General features: G+C 43.4%; 1 protein-coding gene across 11 annotated transcripts in view; it reads left to right on the plus strand.

Annotated features, from left to right (window-relative positions):
• PHACTR1 (phosphatase and actin regulator 1) overlaps positions 1-16,504 on the plus strand; it is a 291,827-nt gene that overhangs the window by 134,204 nt on the left and 141,119 nt on the right. The window contains exon 1 of one of the 11 annotated variants that reach the window (XM_048940529.1): positions 13,896-14,142. The exons of 9 other annotated variants lie outside the window; for them this stretch is intronic. In XM_048940529.1, coding sequence (XP_048796486.1) covers positions 13,896-14,142 — 247 coding nt within the window. Of the gene's footprint in view, positions 1-13,895; positions 14,143-14,235; positions 14,788-16,504 lie in introns of those variants that run through there. One more of the 11 variants, XM_048940531.1, reaches the window with a different exon arrangement.

Raw genomic sequence — 16,504 nt, forward strand, 5'->3', positions numbered from 1 at the left:
AAAGGAATCTTAAATGAATAGAAGCTCAGCGTAGTATTTAAAGAAGGCTGGATTTACAATGCTCCAGATGTTTTGCTTAGAATAAGCTTCATTGACCTGGAATATTAAAGTGTCTCAGCGTACTTACTGGAGCATTGTTAATGCCTGCGGTCAGGTTTGTTTCAGGATCTTTGGTTTGAATTTCAATGTATTGCATATAGCACAGCAATCTACAAGGAATGTTTCTAAAGATTAAAGTTATAAAGGTATATTATAAATGCTTATAAGTCAAGCATCCAGACACAAAGCTTGCACGGTCACTTTTCCCTATTCTGCTTTATTTTTTAAGTCACCACAACTGCAAAGATCTGTTGTTGCTGTAAAACCTATTTTTGCAAAGGTTGCATTATCAGAACCCTTTATTAGGACTACTGTATTAGAAGGATGGTTTCATGTTTTAAAAAGGCTTGTGTCTTATCTGACACAGTGGCCCAGCCATCTTTTGAGCCAAAGGTACAGAAGGAAGTGCACAAAGCAAGTGAAAATGTACAGAAGGAAAAACAAACAGAAAACCTCTGCAATCACCATTAAAATGCTCATTAAACAGTATTTTGTTTGTGTTGACTCCAGGTACTATTTTCTTACTGCCTGGCCTCCTAACCAGTGGACAGTTGGGAGTTGTTCAGTTGCAGAGCATTGACTAACACCAGTTCAGACCCTTGAGACTAAACGACATTATGGTGTCCCGTATTTCTTGTCAACTGAGGCAAATGTCCCAGGCCTGCCATATCTCCTCAATCTACTGATGCCTGGGAGAACCACCCCTAAACACGCACAGACAGATTGTATTTTCTGTGCTGCTTCCATGAAATGGTTGAACTCGGTGTTCTGCATCTGAATGACCGTACTCAATTTCAAAACCTATGAACAAAAACAAAGGTCAGTGTCGTTGTCTTTCATTCCTCAGCATCCTGAGGACCATTACTCCTTACTGCTTTCCCCCAAAGTGTTCTCCTCGTCAATCACTGAGTGATTTATTATCTTCTAAAACTTAGCATCGTCACCCCTGATTGGGCAGCTGCAAGCCTTTGAATATCCTGGGACTGTTAAAAATGTTGATGTTTATAGAAGGGTCCCAATGTTGTCGTTACTATGCAGCAGAAATACTTCCTTACATGGTCTATGTCCAATTTGGCAGAAGATAACGTGAAGAGGAACCATCTATAAGTTTTTAATGGAAGAAAACATGAAAAGATAATGTAACAGAATGTGGCATTATTTCTGAGCATAAAGAAGTTCCATGACCCCTTTGGCATTTCAGCTAGCTTCTAACTTGTTCACCTGAATCCAGCTGGAACAGGTCCTCATTGCTCTGTTGTCCAGAATGCCTGCTTCTCTCTATTTTCCTTGGAGGATGGGGAGAAAAGACAGAGAAACAAAGGAAAAGACATCTCTACCTGTGCCACCCGAAGCCAGATTTCCCTCGTCTCTACTTCATCCTCCTTACAAAACAGTGCTTTTATTGTAGCCATGGGGATGTTTTCTTCCACCTCCTCCCTCAGATGCTTTGATTAATGTTACTTAGTCATACCTGAATTAGCACATTCCTGCCCTGGAGACAAAGTTTCTCATTTACAAGTCCTCAAAACCTGCTTCTAAACTCAATGCTTCAAACTTCTTATAATGGCAACTGTTTTCTCTTTGGGCAAAGTGCCAAAACAAAATATTCGGTAGCTCGGGTTGTGCAGATCAGCAGGGGAATTGAAGACTGACTCACCTCCCACCTGCCTCCCCTCCGTGCGCTTGGCTTTGAGGTAATATTTTAGGGACCCAGGGAAAGTTTGCAAAGTCCCATTACTCAACGTGATCATACATCTCCCAAACTTACTTCCCTACCTTCCTCTTGTCCTCCAGCTTTTTTACTGATTTTTGGCCCCTTTACCAGTGTGCATTCAGCACTACCTCTAACCTGTCTACTCATGGCTACATTTACTGTTCCCAACACATAAAAAAATGGGGGACTAATAAGTCTGAGTTGCTTAAAAATATTCTGGTAAGGAGTTGAACTATAACTTGTGACTTGAAAATCCCAGAGCTTCTATGACTGCAACCCAGCAGAAGAGGTAGACTGTGTGAAGATGTTGTTTATATCTATTGCTAGTGAGCCAGAAGCTGCTGCCTTCCCTTGGTACTAGCTAATATGCCTTCTCTTTCTCACTGCTGGACTTGTAAGAGCAAAAGCAGGCTCTTTAGTTGCTGGTGAACACTGTGACTAGAAAAGGGCACCTTTTCTTTGTTCTTTGCTTCTTTACAAAGACTTCAGTTGTGCCCAGTGTGCACTGTGCAATTTCTAAATGCCCAAGCAGGAGGCGTAGCTTGTAATTTGATGTGGCTTCAAGTCAGGCTCTGGCACACAGTTTTATAAGACACAAGCCAAGCTATGCCCAGTTTCTCTTTGTCATATTGAAATTAAGGTGATACTTCTGCAGTTCTATCTAGTTGAATCACTACCTTTTCCAGGCTGAGCTGTTTGAAAAATACCTTGTATAAAGCAGCTCCTCGTGCAGGTTGAGGTCTTTATTACAGATAATTACTTATGAATAAGCCTTTGTCCTAAAGAGCTTACAAGAGACCAAGCTTATTCCATGCAGCCTGATGAAATAAATCATATGGCATTCACGTTCACTTGGCACTGACTTGACCTGAATTCAATGTGCCTGATATGAAGATGAAAATCGTTTCATATCATTATAAAACCCCTTCAACCATTCATCATCTCTAATTGCTAACTTCGTTATCCCTTAGCTAAGCAGCAAGCCAACTATTCATAATAGTTTTATAATAAGCTACTTCGTTTTCTACAACTCGTGTTCTTGTTTTGTCACCTTTTTCACTGTTAAGTCCTGCTTTGGTCAGAAGAACAAGAAAAAGAGCAAAGCAAACACTTGTTCCCTCCCTTATTGGTCTCCATGCCTCCTATTGGAGGCCAGATTAGCCTCACATTTTCTTGTACATGCAGTGACTGTTAGTGCCTTATATTGTCAGGAGCTGGAATCTTTTTCATTTGTACTTCTGTGTTTCTGTTCAGATATCAAGGAAGCTGTTCCTCGGCCACACACTTTGTGTGATACTTGTTGTATGTGCCCAGAGATTTGTCCTCTGGCAACCAGAGCACAGAGAGCACGTTACATCAGACAGAAGCAGTTCAGAAGTGATGGATGAGCCTCTGTCAGGGAAGGTTACAAGGCGTAGTTAGAAAACGTGCATAGTTCAGGATTTCTCAAAGCAGCTAGAAAATAGGGCCAGAAGAAAAGCAGCACCTTGATGTGAAAACCTTATTTGCAGCTTATAGTGTGTGTGATCTCTCAAGAAGTTGAAGGTTCCATGAGGAAGAAAGGGTTTCTCTGAGAAAGCTTTGACAAACTAGGTGTATTCTCATGTGTGCAACTCAGCAGCTTCGTAACAAAGGGCTGTGAGGATGGTCACGTCCAACCTCAGACGTACCTCAGCCAAGCAGCTAAAAACTATTACCCAGGCTGTCAAGCTTGGTTGCTTTGCAGGCATAGAATGCAGCAGTATGGCATGGCATAAGTTTCTTCATCTTCTTCTATTTTTCTTCCTTTTTTTCTTTTTTTTTAAATCAGGAGACATCTCCATAAGCTAGATTGCCTTTGATAGTTAGCATGAAGGTTTACAAGTCAGAGGAAGATATTATTGACTGCATGTTTTAAAGTTGTGCAATAACTTAGGTGGGATGGGATTTTAGGAGCTCAAAACAGGCCCATGCTCAGGGACTTGTTCAGCCCAGTGTTGGTAAGCACCAAATTTCATCCTTTCCTGGGCAACTTGGTCATATGCTTGGAGATGAGTAATTAGCAGTCTTACCTCTAAGCCACAACCCGTTGTGGAGAGGTGAAATATCTTCTTATGCAGAGGGGTGTGATCCTGTGCAAGCATCACAGGAGAATGCAAACAGTTTTCTCTCCTGGATCTTCTCCCCAGCATAGTCTTATTTAAATGCTGCCCAATAAAAAATACTTAGTTATTCGTAGTGGTGCAAGGAACATCAATGTGTTTGGCCTCTTAATGTAAACTTTATCAATACATTTCCAATCATAGTCCAAAACCCATCTGCTGTTGACATCATGATGCACCTAGAGCCATACTGGTGTCTCAAAGATGGGCAGCTTTGAGCTCAGAAGATTATTGTGCTTAGAGAAAATTTGAAGAAAAAGGTCATTAAGACAAAAAGCTTGTTGAAATGTTTATTCAGAATGCATTGTATACATACATACATTGTATGTTCCTGAGTTCTGCTGGGATTCCTTGGAGTTTTTGTAACACAAAGCAATAAAAAAGTTCTGAAGTAGGTATTTCCACCATTTTTCTGCATTTTCTCCACTGCGAATGAAATGTATGTTGTACTGCAGACTTTCCACTTTGGGTTTCTGCCTGCATTCAAATTCTATTCAAACTTTAAGTAGAAGCAAAATCTTTTTGTATATTTTGTGCTACTCCCACCTTTGTCCTTTGTCTGCTTCAGGATTGCGATCAGCACAGAATCACGCTGGATCTTGTGGAGCAGTTGGATCCATAAAGACCTAAACAAAACTGAGAAAAAAAAAGCAAAAAAAACCACACAGAAAATTAGTAGTAAGTTCTTATAATTTGCACACACGATGGCTAAGATTTCAAGGAGTAATATAGCTAATACATTATGACAGTACATCACTGAGAAAGCTGATTTAGATTTAAGCCATGGTAGGGCTTAGTGTTTCCTTCTTTTCTGAAAGATCCTGAAAAAATTACTAAAATCCAATCTGGATCTTTAGGCTTTATAATTATCCAACAGACAGATGTTAGGGAGCTCAGCAAATTTCACTTAATATGTTCCAGGATTTCATCAAGAACTGATTATACAGCGCTTTCTTCAGATCCTTTAGCACACTCTCGCTTCTTTTGTTGATTTTTGATTTCTATTGAGAGCTTTAAGGAGGGAAGCAATATTTAATAGGGCCTTTCATCAGAAGGATGTGTTGAAGGCACGTGTCTTGTCCGTTGCTTTGTAGAGACTAGCCTGATTGCGTTAAACTCCGGGGACAGTAAGAAATGATGGTATGGAAATGCTGCAAAGCCAAACTTATCCCAAATGCACTGTGTATGTTGTGCTTCATCCCAGTCCACAGCGAAAATACAGGCAGCAACTAAGAGGTAGGAATCTGACTGGTGGAAAATGGCTGGGCTGCAACAAAGATAATAGAGGACTAAAGGAAGGAAGGAAGAATCCTTCTTTTGCTGCTGTTTGGAGAAAGACTCTTCATGCAGGTTTCCATGCTGTTCAGAGGAGTCTGTGTTTGTGCTGAAGGAGGAAGAGATTGAAAAAGAGGCTTATTATATTGTCAGAGGCTTCTTGCTTCATTTCAATACCTTGAGCTGCTAGCTCACTGAGATAAACGTATGGAAACTGTATGCTGTTCCTGGAGATCTGTGTTGTCTTTTTTTTTTTTTCTTTTCTAATTTGAGAGAAATGTGGGTGCTCATTGAAGTGAAGAGATTGATGGTGTGTGCCACTGTCAGGCCCAGTGGAAGCATATGCTTTTGAAAGTTTCCACTTCCAGCCAGCATGCCTTCATCTTCCTTTGCAGTCACTCGGGTATTCCAGGTTCCCACACTGTGCAGCTGTAATTACAAAGAGCTTTTCAGTGGTGTGGAAGCTTCTGAAGTCCTGCCAGTTCAAAGGCACCCTGAAAGTGTAACGTCTATTCACTGCTTGTCTAATCTTCTGTCTTTTCCTCCTCCTTCCCATCATCTTTTTTCTCTTCCTGCTGCTTCCGCTACCCTTATGTTCCCTCTTGAATCTCTGCCTGGTTTCCTAATCATTTGAATTGCCCATCACTTGTACTACTTTGCAAGCAGATCACTTGCTCCTTCAGCTTAGTCTCCTGTCTTTCTTCTGAGCTTGGTCAGGGTCTGATGGAATGGAATCTACTGGAATTGCTCTCTGGCTTTCCCCACATGAACATCTTCTACAGCTTTTACAGCTGATGGCTTTCTCAGGTTGCTTCAAACACAACTGCCCTTAAAACCAGAGGATCTGTCATAAGCAGTGTAACTGAGATGAAAGCTCATTAGTTCTACATGGCTGGCCCAGTGACCCATGCAAGACCTAGGCCTGGAAAGTTTGAGCAAGTGTATAAAATGTTATTACAAGTGAGATCTTTGGGGCAAAGTCTGCAAAACTTATTCTTAATTTACCTCTTCTTATTCTTTTTTTTTTTTTTTTTTAAATGAAAGTATTCCCTAAACGAGTGTTCTGCATGCACAGTCACACTCCTGACCTTCAAGTAAATTGTTCTGAACTACGAGCAACAGACTTAATATGAGTCATTTATAGAGGCAAAAAATCCAGTCATCCCTATTATATTCTGATGTAACTTTGTCTGCTTTAGACTGGTGATCTCAGTAGCCAGTAGAGAATTTCTGAGATAATAACTGTCCATTTAATTGCTTTGAAATAAGTCTTTTGGTCTGTCTAGCAATTTCAAACCACACTCTTACTTTTTCTGGATGCACTGTTTCACCAAAGATTTCTACAGTCTTATCCTTCACCATAGTTTGGACCTAAGAAGTGACAATGAAATTACAGATTATCGGCAGGGAATGGTAGCCTATGTGTATTCTTTGGGAAGCCATGATATCATCAGGAATTAATTTGATTAGTCATGTTGGCAGAAGTGCAGGGGCAACTTGTGCTGAGAGCAATGCTTGTGGCAAGCTGATTGACTTCATTACAATTGCCTGTGATGGAAAGTTCAGTTTGACCTATTTTCTTAAATTTTCCTTAAAGCCGGATGACTCAAACCTCTCTGAAGACCAGGCAGCCAGAGCACTGTGTGCAGCTCAGTCCTTGAATGCTTGTGGCAGGGAATGGAAAGTCTTAGACCTCTGGGATTTTGTGATAATCATGTCTATCCAACACACTGTAAAAAGGGATGGAGTTTCACGATATGTAAAGTGTTATATCTAGAAAGACTGAGTTTTTCTTCACATGCCTGAAGTTGATCACCCAAGGTTCCTAGGCACTAACAATTGCAAGTAGCCTTTTTTTTTCCAAGTGTTTCTCCCATCTTGAGGCATGTACTATTCTGGAGAAAATAGTAAGAAAACCTCGTGATGTTCTGAAAGCTGTTGACTGTGACTAGCTGTACTGCGCTGTCGTTGCGTGCTGGCGTCTCCAGAAAAGCCTGTTACAAGTCGACAGTTTGTCACACGCAGTTTGATCAGTTCCACAATTCCAAATTGCTCCTCTGCACATAGAAAATGCAGGGCTTCTGCTGTGTTTTCCACGTTACATTAAGCTAAACATTTGATTGTGTTGTTATGTAACAATTGTAATGCAAATCTCAGGAATCCTCCCATTTCCTTGTTTACTTCATTTTTTAGATGTAGTATTACTTGGAGCCAGCAGGACGCAAGTGCCTTATTACTGCATCCATAAGCAAAGGTATAAAACAAACCCATGATGTGAGAACCATTCTGCCTGTTTGTCACCCAGGGCAAGCCAGTGTTGGCCTGCCTTTACTGTAAAGTCTTGGACTACTCCTCTGGACCGTCTCCTTGTCATTTTTGTGACTAGGAGCATTTGTGACAATGTCACATCCCCTAGGGGCTCGCTAGGCACGCACACACACAAATGTGCTCTCCCTTTTCCCCTCACTGAGCTTTTGTTAGCGTGCTGTAGGAGAACATAACCCTGTTTGGAGGGATAGATGCCGCCAGATACTTGACTGTGGGTTTGGTTCTATAGTGGTGCCGTTCTTTTTGTGTTTTTCCGTGCATATATATAAGATGGCTCTGGTTTTGGCGGAAGGAGAAGATGCAGAACTCTTTATTTATGAGCAGAAAGGAAGAGGTATTTTGGGGGTGGGGGGAGTGAAAATCCACAACGTGTATTGGACTTGGTATTCTTCCAGTGTCAATCTGCTGCATGTTTAAGTCTTCAGGTCAACAATGCTGCTGTGTTTTGGTGTATGTTTTGATGTACAGCAGTGTGAGCTGCTGAACTGGCCAGGCAGAACTAGATGCAGATTTCTCTTTTGTTTCAGTCTCGTAATTGCACCGAGGTTTTCAGAACTGCTTTGTTGGCCTCGAGGTGGTAGCTATATCTAAATTGGGAGCACAGGAGTGACGTGCAGTGACTTTGCTAGGGAGAACTTCCCCTCTAATTTCAGCATAAAGATTCTCTTCCTTTGATTGTCATCTAATGAGAATGAGTGATTGCTTGCCCAGCTGTTTTACAGATAGACTCCGCACTGGCTCGCTGCTGATGTTTACTCTTAGCTTCCTCAGGCCTTTGTGAATTAATTACACATACGTGTCTTGGTTTTTGTGTGTGTGCACCGTTCAGCATTCAAATGGCAGCTCAGCAACTTCCCGTCTGTCCTGCGGGGTATGATGGCATCTTCCTTTCTATCCTTAGAAGCCCTTCACAATCAGCAGTGCTTCACACTTGTGGCAAACAGGTGTTTGTAAGCTTATGTGTTTTATGTGTGTAACCTTTTCTGTTCATTTTTATCACACCATATGGCATCACATTGAAATAAATCAGGGCTTCTCTTAAATATGGAGAAAGCTCCGTTATGGCAAAGTGTGTGCACAAGACGTGGAGATTCCTGCAAGTAGAGCAAAAATGAGCCATGAGATGCTTCAGCAACTCTGCTAAACACAGGATGGCCAAGACAGAGCACTTTCCTTCCTTTCTTCTCCCTTCAGTTTGTTTTTGTTTGTGCAGCACTCATCACCTGGCTCTCTGGGGCTTGTGACTGTGAGTAGTATGGGATTGTTGCTTAAGAATGTGTTTATAGCTGCAGAACTAAAAAGGTCATATTCTATTTTGGCTTGCAGGAGTCTCAAGCTGATTCTCCCTCCTCCCTGCCCTCCTAGTTTTGCTGATGTGCCATGCAGTAAGCAGAAACACACAGAAATGCTGTCAGCCTTGCACCCTGGAGCTCCATCTCAGGCCAGATAACGCTGCACCAACTGCCTGGTGAGCAGCATGTCCAGTTTTGTCACAAGCAGGAGGATTCTCCACCTGACAACACTCCTTTGGCAAATGTTAGCTATCTTGAGGTGGACCTGGGGGATTTCTTGTCCATGAGTAGATCATGGAATACCCTGAATTGGAAGGGACCCACAAAGATCACCAAGTCCAACCCCTGGCTCCACACAAGACCATCTAAAATTCAGTGTCTGAGAATGTTGTTCAAATGCTCCTTGGACTCCAGCACTTGGGGCCGTGACCACTGCCCTGGGCAGCCTGTTCCAGGGCCTGAACACCCTCTGGTGCAGACCCTTTCCCTCACCCCCAGCTGCCCCTCTCCTGACGCAGCTCCATGCCGTTCCTCAGGCCCTGTTGCTGTCACACAGAGCAGAACTCACAGCTGCCTTCCGCTCCCTGTGAGGAGCTGCAGCCACCATGAGGCCTCCCCTCAGCTCCTCTGCTCTGGGCTGAACAAACTCAGAGCCCTTGGCTGCTCCCTACATGTCATGCCATCCAATGTGTTGATGCTGCCAAAGGGGGTGCAGTGTTGGTGTCTGCCTGTTGCTATCAGTTGATCAGACTGTACATATTTTCATCTTCTCTGCAAGCTGATCAGTTTGAATATGTGTAATATAATGTAGATGTATGCATTAATCACCAGAGCAGCTGGTAATTAGTTAATTTATTTTTTATCTCTTTTTTTATTTTCACTGGATTCGTGGTACAGTGGGCAGAAGAAACAGGAAAGATATGGAAATATTTAGATAAAATTGCCAAGTACAGAGGCATCCCTGCAAAAACATCACTGTCTAAATAGACAGTAAAACAAGTGAATCATGATGTTTTGGTTAGAAAGGCTAAACTGCTTAGGAAAAGCAATCTTGCCTTGTTAGACTTGGGTTTGTGTAGCATTTTGAACTTGCAGCCACCAGGACAGCGCACTTAGCCACAGGCTCTTCAGTGTGACACTCAAGGAAGATGCGGCTGTGAAGCTTCCACATGATTTCTGATGTCCATTTATTTGTTCTGGAAGCAGAATGGAACCTGTCCTGCCTGCAGAGAAGCTCCCATGGTTTGGCTGAAAAGCTTAGTGAGGATTTGAGAGGTGTCCTTACTGGCACTAGGTGAGCAATGACACTGCTTGGAGAACTAAGTAACAAGAAATCTTCTTTTCTGAGGAGAATTGACTGTTCTTGGTTGACCAGTTCCAGCATCCTTTTTTGCTTCTCACAGATTATTTGAGAGCATGGTGGCCCAAGAAAGATTCAGCCAGGGGATTTGAGGCAAGGGAGTCATGTTGCAGGATAAACAGCATGGAACCTCAAAGATTTTGGTGCAGATATGAGTCCTCCTCTCAGTAGCTGTCTGTTGGAAGGGGATGCTTCTCTATGGACATTGAAAGTGGCACTTTTCTGAATGGGAAAGGCTGAGGTGGGAGGAACTGATCTCACACGTGGTTTCCCAAGGCTATACAAGAAATGAATTTGGAGTGGGAAGAAAACTCAAGTTTGTTGATTTACTGACTTCCTCTTCATTGATTTTGGTGTCCACTGTGCAATAAAATTATGCCAGCGTTTTCAGGCACATATTGAGGCAGTGGAAGAGTTATTAAGCTTTTTTTTATATATATTTTTTTATTTTTTTATTTTTAAAAACAAGACAAAGCAAGTCCTTTTCTGCAGAAATATTGTAGTATGTTCATTCTACATTATTTGTCCTGGAACTGATTAGCAGCGGCAGCTTTCATCATAATTACGCAGATCATAATTAAACATATTTTTGTTTTATGAGCTGTGTGAAATTCAGATTCTCTGTAAGACAGCTCTTAGGAATGAAGGCAATTTGCATGTTGTAGCAAAGTGCATGTTGTAAGAGATGTACTGGCAGATGGCTCCAGGACTTGTTTGCATTTAAAATACATAGCACCTGCAAGAAAAAACGCACTGACCTTTCTCTGTGATAATTTTGGGTTCATATCCACATGGAATCCGTGGATATGATGCCATGAAGGAGTTGTTTAATTCCTAAATGTCCCCAAACAGCTGGGCTCCTGCAGTCTCCTGGGATCTGCTTGAGAAAGCTCAGTCCATTCCTGTAAACACTCGGTTGTTCTCCCACTGTACCACTGACCTGTGAACCTGGACCAAATTGCTTAAGACTTTTAGGAGTACACACATGATCTTACTCAGTCTCTACATGAAGATAGAGAAGGAGGCTGCTCCCATTCGTCTCTAAAACCTGTTTGAGGACAGGAGATAGTGATGGTGTCACTAAAAAAACAGAAGGTTTTACATAGCAAAACTGTTTACAGATCTGAGGTGTATTTTACAGTTTCAGAATAAAAAGAATTGAAAGAGAAGGACTGAAACACTTGAAAGAAAATCCAAGGATTTTTGAAAATAAAGCATTAAGTTCAAACTGTGTGAACCATTCACACTTAGCCTAATGGAAAGTGTTTTTGTTTCCTTCTGGAGAGCAGTATTTGAATAGTTTTTGTTCCTTCCCTGTCATATGCAAATACTTTCAGAGCACCTTGCAGTGTGATTTCATAGAATTGGTCTGAGAAGCAGAAATATTGATATGGCTGCTCTTTAGCAAAGGAGCTGAGATGTCAAGACAGTGTGAGTAATTTGTCCAAGGTCACAGAAGGAGACTGCAAAAAAACTGATGGTCTGACCCAGTTTTTCATGCCCCGAGTCCTACCCTGTTCCTTAAGCACAAGGCCATTTGCCTCTGAAAACCAGCTTAGCTGGTATCCAGCTCTGCTGAACATATCACTGTAGTTTCCTTTCCTAAAACAGGTGACGCAGAGCACCCCAGTACTGCCCAGAAGACAGCATTTCCAAAATGCAGGGAAGCTGATGTTGGAATTTGCATTCCTTTCCTGATGTTTTTCCCTAGCACAGCAGTGCTGGGTGCCCATGACAGGAGCACTGAATTCCGAGGAAGTTCAGGAGGTGAATTCTGGCAGGCCATGTCTTCTGCTTAGCTAATTATTTTCTGAATCACGGGTGTTCTCAAAGGCAACAATTAAGTTAGAGGGGAATCCACTGTGAGTGACCAAACTGCTGTGTGACTGGTAGGGGATCAGATTGTTCTCAGCTTTTTCTTTCCAAACATACAATTGAGCAAACACTGTCTCAGCATCAAACATTCAAAGGGACAGCTTCTCAGAGCATTAACTTGCAGCTACGTGAGATGCACACTTCAGGAATTCGTCTGCTTGCTCCTCAGTAGTGCTGCATTTCCTGTTCTCCTCACACTTAAATATGAAACTGGTGAGAATTTTAGATGAACAACCATGCAAAATCAAGTCCTTCAGGGCAGTGCTTAACCCGAGGCACCTGACTCCATTCAACATGAGCCTAACCATAGCACAATGTGCAGGATGCTTTGCATGGCTTAGTGAACGGTATGAAGCCCTCACAGCACCTTGTCTCATTTGTGAGAGCTGCTGAGGAGAGTGAAGGCTCGCAGTTCTTGCTGTGTGACATCTCAAGGCTTCAGCTCCCTGTAGTGCCAGGTGAGAAGTTGGACCTGCATCAGAATGAACAAGTAGGTCAGTGGTTTCATTGCATGCATCTTGTGTGTGTATGTGTGTGTGTGCATTTGAGAAAATGGAAAATCAGGCACTGAATCCTTAAGTTTCTGCTCCATCTTTTAGGCAGAATTCTCACTGCCTGCTTCACATGCAGCTGAGGAGGATCAGAGCCATTGTAGCCTCTTGTTAGAGAAAATGTGGCAACAAGGTGTGAAAAGGGCAAAGAATTGTGGAATTAGATGATTTCTTCTAGCATGGAAAAAAGGCTAAAAATAAGGGGAATGGTGTCGTTTTACCTTGTTTTGCCTGCCCCAATTGCACTCTCGGCTCTGTGCTTGCCAAACAGATAGCTTGCTGAAGATTTAAAGCAACAGTACTCATGTTACTGTAACAGCTACCAAAATAGCTGAGGTTACCACCTCTTTGGGCTTTCCTCCCCAAAGCCTGCAGGAAGCAGGCATCCTGTCCCTTGTGTTCTCCTGCCCCCTCATCCTTGAGTCACAGGCTCTTTCCTGAGCTTCAGCTCCAACAGGATGGGCAGCTCAGGCTGTTTGCTCTGCTATGGAAAGAGGGTGTGCTTTGGGGCATGTGGGCAGCAGGTGATCAGGAAGGCATCTGATCAGAGGTTTACAATTCCCTTCAGGCTGCAGGAGCCATGAAAGCACCCAGACATGAGTGCATGCACCCGGGGCTGTCTGGCTGCTCCTTGGGCTGCTGTGTCTTGGGCTAGAGGCAAAGAAAGGGGTGTGCATGATGAGCTCCAAACCCTGTGTGCTGCTCAGTCTCAGTGTGAGGGAGAGTGGTCCTGTTCAGATGTCAGCCAGCTGCTGTCAATAGCTGTCACTGCAAGCCACACACAGGACAGGAGCAGGCAGAGGCTCTCCTCTGGCTTTAAAAAAGAAGCAAGGAGAAAAGGTAGAAGGGATTTAGAGGAGAGGAGCTGGCTGCAGCACCCAGGCCTGCCAAAGCCTCATGTGGGGCCGGGGGGCACAGCCCTCTGCCAGCTGGCAGGCTGGCTCTTGGTGTATAAAATATTGATAACTGTGGAACGGGCTGCACTAGTGCCCATGCATCCTGCCTGGAGACCTGGGGAGGGGCTGCCAGAGCAGAGACAGGGAACGGGAGGAGGGGAGCGAAGGGAGGATGCTCACAGCGTGGAGGGGACACGGAGCATCCTCCAGCCCAGCCTGGCCGGATTGGTGGAGCAGCAGGGTCGTGGGGGGCAGCCGAGCTGGGGAGCGCTGCCGTCTGCCGCCGCCCGCCTCCCCTCTCCCCTAGCCCTCCCCGTGATCCCTGTGGCGTGTGGCAGATGAGCACCAAGGCAAGAGCGAGCGGATGGCGGCTTGCACGCGCGCCAGGCAGCCTGGGATGCTGGCTTTTCCTTCTCCTGGCAGCGGGCAGGGCTCTGTTTCAGGCATGAGCGGAGAGAAACCTAAAAAGAAAGCTTTCTATCTAGTGAGGATGAAGCCACTGAAGGAGCCCGCCACTAACAGCAATGTCTCGTTCGTGCTACACTGTCACATAGGCAAGGAGATCAAACACATTTGCAGCAACTGCAGTCGCGGGGAGGAAGCCCGTGACGGTGAGTGCGGAGATGCTGTGGGTGTAGGAGCGAGCAGGAGCATGTGTGCTGGCATGGGCTGCGCGTGTGTGCTTGTGTGCGCTCCGCTCACAGCCTGGGATCGTGGCGTGCCCTGCACAGAGCCCGGGGAAGCAGGAGAGCGAGCGCGGGAGGAACGCGCTGGGCATCGATTCAGCGTGTCGATCAGAGGAGTGCCAGTAGGGACAGGTCCCCTAATTTGCCACAGAAGCTTTGTGCTAGCAGTTAAGGAGCCAACTCTTTTTTTTTTCTTTTTTTTTCTTTTTTTTTTTTCCCCAGTTGCTATAGAAATTGCTGTGTGTATTGATTCTGTTTTGTTACCATTCCCTTGAATTTTAGATTGGGGTTTCTGCCTTGATACATCAACTTTTTCCTCATCGTTGCTGCAGTAGAGTTTGCTTGACTCAACTCAGTGTTTGGAAGGACTGCTTTGCATGGAATCCGGCTAGCATGATTTTCACCATGCTGTCAAACGCGTGGGGAAAATCATATTTTTATTGGAGTTAATACAGTGTTCTTCATCAGACAACTGTTCTCATCCCTTCCCCCTCTCCTTTTGGGACTGAGCAAAATCTCCAGAGGGTATTCAGAGAGTGACGGTATAATCGATCACAGGTGTTGCTAGAGGTACGTATGTGCTTTTTATGGTTTTGTGAATGCCAATATTTGAAGTCAACGATGACAAATTATTTGGATTTTGCCAAAGTCAGCAATTAGGTGAAACTGAGAACTAAAAGAAGGATAAAAGCATTCAGGCAAAAACCAGCCTCGCAGATGTTACCTACATTCCTGTTCGATGTTGTATTACTTTGTCTTGCTGTGTGGTTTTTCATGTTACTTGGGATCGAAGGCGCTTGCTTTAGAGCTCCCTAACTGATGGAGTAGGCGGATCTCGTATTCTGAAGGTCAGGGAAAGGCTTTTTTGGTGAGAAATGTGAATATGAAATTATTATTTTCTGAGCTGAGGCTTCTCAGCAGTTGTTGGCACTTCATTTTTCAGTTTTTGTCTCTGAAACTGATTGTCACACATTTTATTTAACCAAATCTGGCAGGATTTGCTTAGTGCAAAAGAAGGAAATACTGTTTGGAATCTAATGGTCTGTTGTCAACTGTAGGTTTACAGTTTAATTAAGTGACTGTGGTTTTGCTCGTGTCTCTTCAGGATCAGCATTAAGATAGTTTTTCTTGGATTAAACCACAGCTAAAGCAGAACAAAATTGCTTTCAGTGTAAAGGGTGCAGACACCCTGGGAAGCCTGGAAACCCACAGTGGGTTAAGCACTCTTACTGCCTATGCCACTACAGCAAAATGAAGAATCTGATGAATGCTATACAAAATGTTGAGTATTTTCTTTCCTCTTATGTGCTGCTGGTGACAGTAAGCCCCACAGATACTAAATGAAGAGCTGTGCACAGCAGCAGCAGGTGCTTCATGCTGTTAGCATGGATTATTTATCCTTAAAAGCAAATGAAGCCATTTATTAAGAATATGCTCTCCTAGATTAATTGAATTGATCTGAAAGTCGACTGCATCTATGTCTTTTGCTATTATTTTTTTTTTCAACCCTTTGGTTTAAATCTTAGCACAGTAAGAAAGGAGCATTGCTTTCCTCCCTTTTCGTGGAATATATATGTACATGGATGCTTACAAACAGACTAATAGATATACATTTAAGAACTTTACTTCCTTTTTTTTGTTTGACTGTTTAGCTTCAAACTGTTAGGTAATCTGAGGGGAGAGTATGCCTCCTGGAAGGGGATAATCCAGCAACCCCAGAGAGACAAAGAATAGGGCATGGAGGCTTCAGCCACCAGACTTCCAGAGCATCTCATCCACCCATCTCCACCTCCTCATTCTGTGGCGTAGGATTTCATTCACCTCCATGCAAATAACTTTCATGGTCATCATTTTAAAAGGATGTAATACCAATACAACCTCACTGCTTTCCTTTCCACCAGCATACACAGCTGTGAGTTTCTATTAGAAAGTGAGGAAACTGTAGTCTCAGGTTTGCTGGCTCGACTCTGACCTAATCGTTTTTCAGGCTGGTATCTCCCTGGTTGGTACCAGTTCTAGACTTAGAAGTTTGGAGGGAAAGGATTATCTATGAGCTGAAATTATGATGTGATTGTGGTATCAGCAGGAAAGATAAGGGGTATCCATGGATATTCCATATCCTGTATCGAAAAGCAGGAAGGGATATCTGGGTGTCCATGAAGTTGTACAGCCTGAAGATACCAAAAGAGGGCATAGCTTAGTTCTTCCTGTTAACAGAAATGCACACCTTTTTCCATCATTACCAACTTCACTGTCCTATCCAAACCTTTATATAGTTTAGATAGGT

Source organism: Lagopus muta, chromosome 3 (genome assembly GCF_023343835.1).
Source record: "Lagopus muta isolate bLagMut1 chromosome 3, bLagMut1 primary, whole genome shotgun sequence".
NCBI lineage: Eukaryota > Metazoa > Chordata > Aves > Galliformes > Phasianidae > Lagopus > Lagopus muta.